A 3,523-nucleotide genomic window follows, 5' to 3' on the forward strand; every position below is an offset into this window, starting at 1 on the left:
GTAGCGCATATATGAAAAGACAATCATTATATGAAAACACAATCATCGCAGGATGAACGAGTGATGAATTTCCGGCCAAGGGTGGTCCATTTAAAAATCATTCCTTCCTCCCTTTCCCTGCAAGGGTATACTTGTCCGACGTCACGAAACGTCATCAGAAGTGTCCACTTAATTTGAGGGCTGAGGGGATCGGGTGTGTCTTTTAAGTATTTGGACTGCAACCATAATGTGTCATGGGTTGCACCTCCATCATGTCGTTACCATTGTTATCAACGTTCTACAGATACCGCAGCATATTGATGTCAGACTGATTTAATGCAGTCTTTCTGAACAGGGGCTAGTGACTGTTTCGTTAAAATTACACTATAGTGGCCTGGAAATGCGATGGTATTCCTAAAGAAGACAAATAATTAGTAGAAAACAACTTTGCCATCATTATGATGTCGTCAAGTTTACTTGAGAGAGATGGACATGTTGTCGTGAGATAGCAAAGTTTGTCAGAAATAGGTAACAACGCTAACGTTAGCTAGCAACAAAATGTTTGCGCTCCCTTCAATCTTAGCTAGCTAGCTAAAGTTATACTGCATCTAAAGTCAATCTGGCGACATAACAATAATGACAAAAGCTGGTCCTACTAATTATTTGCCTCCTTTCGGAATGTCATCGTGTTTCCAAGCCACAGTAATGCACTTTAGACTAAATCTTCCTTGGCACTTATTGACACTGCATTGAGTAGAATGCTCAGCTGGGCATCAGTCATAAAACAAACATTCAAAACAATATTGTGACGAAACGTGCAAAATAGGAATAGCCTTTTTTATTTGAAAGACACATTAAACTCAATATAGGCTATTGTATTCTACTATAAAACAGCACTGTTTGCCCAGTTATCAAAGGAGTAGGGGAAATATTAGAACGAAATGGACGGTCTCTCTCAAAATGTGTTAGTAACATAAACAGAGCATGCAAAGTGGAAAAATTATAAGTACATTATAAGCACATTGATATTGATTAATGACGTTCATTCCAATCTGGAAATAATATGGGCTACTCCAGTCTGTCAAAAAGTGCTGTGTAGGGCATTTACTCTCCAGGGGAAAAAACTATTGACAAGAAAATACTGTGAAGCAGCAACAAACAGGTACCAGCCTGTCATGGACATTTCTGATAGCAGAGGCAAGTTTTTATTTTCCTCCCTATGTGTTATTGAATGTAACAGCACAGCTAAAAGTGACTAACTTCACCAATAACCCCAAAGCTATACAGTGTATCATTAAAAAAACACTGCAAGTGTAACAGTCTGCATAACAAAAATCACCTGACATACCTACTACAGCAAAAGTCATGGTACAGTAGCAGACAGCTCAGAAGATAGGGGTCAACTTTACAGTAATGAGTCTTTATCTCTTTTTCTTTTGTTTTAATGATTTCCTTCGTTTCACAATCATTTCATACAGTTGATCCATGCCTTCATGGAGCCCTTCACCGATGATGGCACATGCAGGCTGGACATGGTAAGTGGTAGAAGGGCTGAGCTCATGCAGTGCCAGTTGCTTCTCAATCTCATGGACAGGCAGAGACTTGGGCAAGTCCTGCTTATTGGCTATCACCAGTAGTGGAGTCCCTTGGTTTTCTGCGAATTTGGTAACTTTATGCAGTTCTGTTTTGGCTTCCTCTAGTCTGTCCACGTCCACTGAGTCCACTACGTAAATAATGCCATCCGTGCACCGACTGTACGATTTCCATAACGGTCTTAGTTTCTCCTGTCCCCCGACGTCCCAAAAATGACAACTGATCCCTTTGGCGGTACCGTTACTTAGTTTGATCCTCTCGGTGTTAAATCCGATTGTGGGAACAGTGTTCACAAATTCGTTGAATTTCAGGCGGTACAGGACAGTCGTTTTACCGGCGGAATCTAAACCCAGCAAGACAATATGCAGGGACTGAAAAGCAGCTATGTTAGAAAAACTGTTACCCATTTTACGCACTGGTGAATGAGAAGTCAAATAAGAGGCACCTGCTTTATGCTAAGCATACATATGGGCTATATCTTTCTTAGATCTCTATGAAAAAAAATATTTGTTGTTCCATCTTCTGCTATTGCATTCTGCAAGCACGCATTTCTCAAGGTAGATAACCTGTATGGATTGGAGAAGAGCGCACGGTCACAATGAAATACTATCCGAGATTGTTATTGTCATCAGTCCCCTTGGTCTATAAAAGCTGCGGTGGATGCAGTCACCTCTGGCACGTTGGCTCCCGACGCATACAGCTGCAGCAACAAATGCAATTCAATAATCGGATGCTGCCTAACAATCCACCACGAGTTGTTGTATTAACATCTCATCTTGAAGTTAATTAATATGCAAATGTTGACCTTCTCTGATGAGGCCAGGTAGCCGGAAGTCAGAACATTTCTGTTATCGGCGAAAAAAAGAACACCCCGACGCGAAGCGCTGTGGAGAGACTGTTGGTTCACAAGGTTGCCACAGTGGTTACCATTCAGCGTTGCGCACACACATTAGTCTACTACACTAGGAGACTCCGCCTTCGCGTAGCAGACAAATCAGGAATGTTATAGACTTCAGCTTGGAGGGGCGAAACTTCACATTACCAGTGCCACATGTGCATAGCGGCAAGCAACCTGCACCAAGGGAAACGAAACCTCAAGGTTGCAAAACCTTGTACAGTGTTATGTTTATTTATTCATTCATTTATTTATTAAAATACATTCCTGGCACCTTTGTAGGCTATGACATACAGATACAAATAAATATATAAATTAAGAATATGCAGTCCTATGACATGACATGAGTACTGCACCATAACTGAGGAGGTGGAGTTTAGACACACATTTTTGCCAGGTATTTTTCTTCTTCTTTTTGCCAGGTAGGCCTATTCCCTTTTTTTTATGACCCCATGGCAAGTTCTATTGAATGACCCATGGCACGTAGGCCTACATTTACAGCACATTACAAAAAAATGCATGTGTTGAAAATATTCACCACTAGATGTCAGGACAACTCCTCAGTAGGCTTCCAGTTCCATCCTTCAGCTTTATAGCAAACTAAGTGGCAGGGCTGCCTTTTTTATTGTTTTTCAAATTAAGGAGTGGGCCTTTAATGTACAGCCTGCCTCAGGGGTTATTAAGTAGGCACCTAATTAATATTTTCTCCATTTATCACAGTTCAGCCAGGGCTGCTTTCATTTTCGGATCAGCCTTTCCTAATCATATATGAGACAATTTAGGGTAGGTGTAACGTCCTGACCAGAGTTATTATGTGTTTTGCTTGTTTAGTGTTGGTCAGGACGTGAGCTGGGTGGGAATTCTATGTTGTGTGTCTAGTTTGTCTGTTTCTCTGTCCAGCCTAATATGGTTCTCAATCAGAGGCAGCTGGTAATCGTTGTCCCTGATTGAGAATCATATATAGAAGGCTTGTTTGGTGTTGGGATTTTGTGGGTGATTGTTTCCTGTCTCTGTGTTTGTGTTCTGCACCAGATAGGACTGTCTCGGCTTTCACGT

At 41.3% G+C, this 3,523-nt stretch overlaps 1 protein-coding gene across 1 annotated transcript; it reads right to left on the reverse strand.

Annotated features, from left to right (window-relative positions):
* Positions 1-802: 802 nt before the first annotated feature.
* On the reverse strand, positions 803-2,517 carry LOC139532147 (ADP-ribosylation factor-like protein 4C). The gene has a single exon (XM_071329360.1). It carries the CDS (start codon positions 1,977-1,979, stop codon positions 1,401-1,403), a length of 579 nt encoding a protein of 192 aa, XP_071185461.1. The 5' UTR covers positions 1,980-2,517; the 3' UTR covers positions 803-1,400.
* Between the last annotated feature and the right edge of the window lie 1,006 nt (positions 2,518-3,523).

This window comes from Salvelinus alpinus, chromosome 10 (genome assembly GCF_045679555.1).
Source record: "Salvelinus alpinus chromosome 10, SLU_Salpinus.1, whole genome shotgun sequence".
In the NCBI taxonomy this organism is placed as follows: Eukaryota; Metazoa; Chordata; class Actinopteri; order Salmoniformes; family Salmonidae; genus Salvelinus; species Salvelinus alpinus.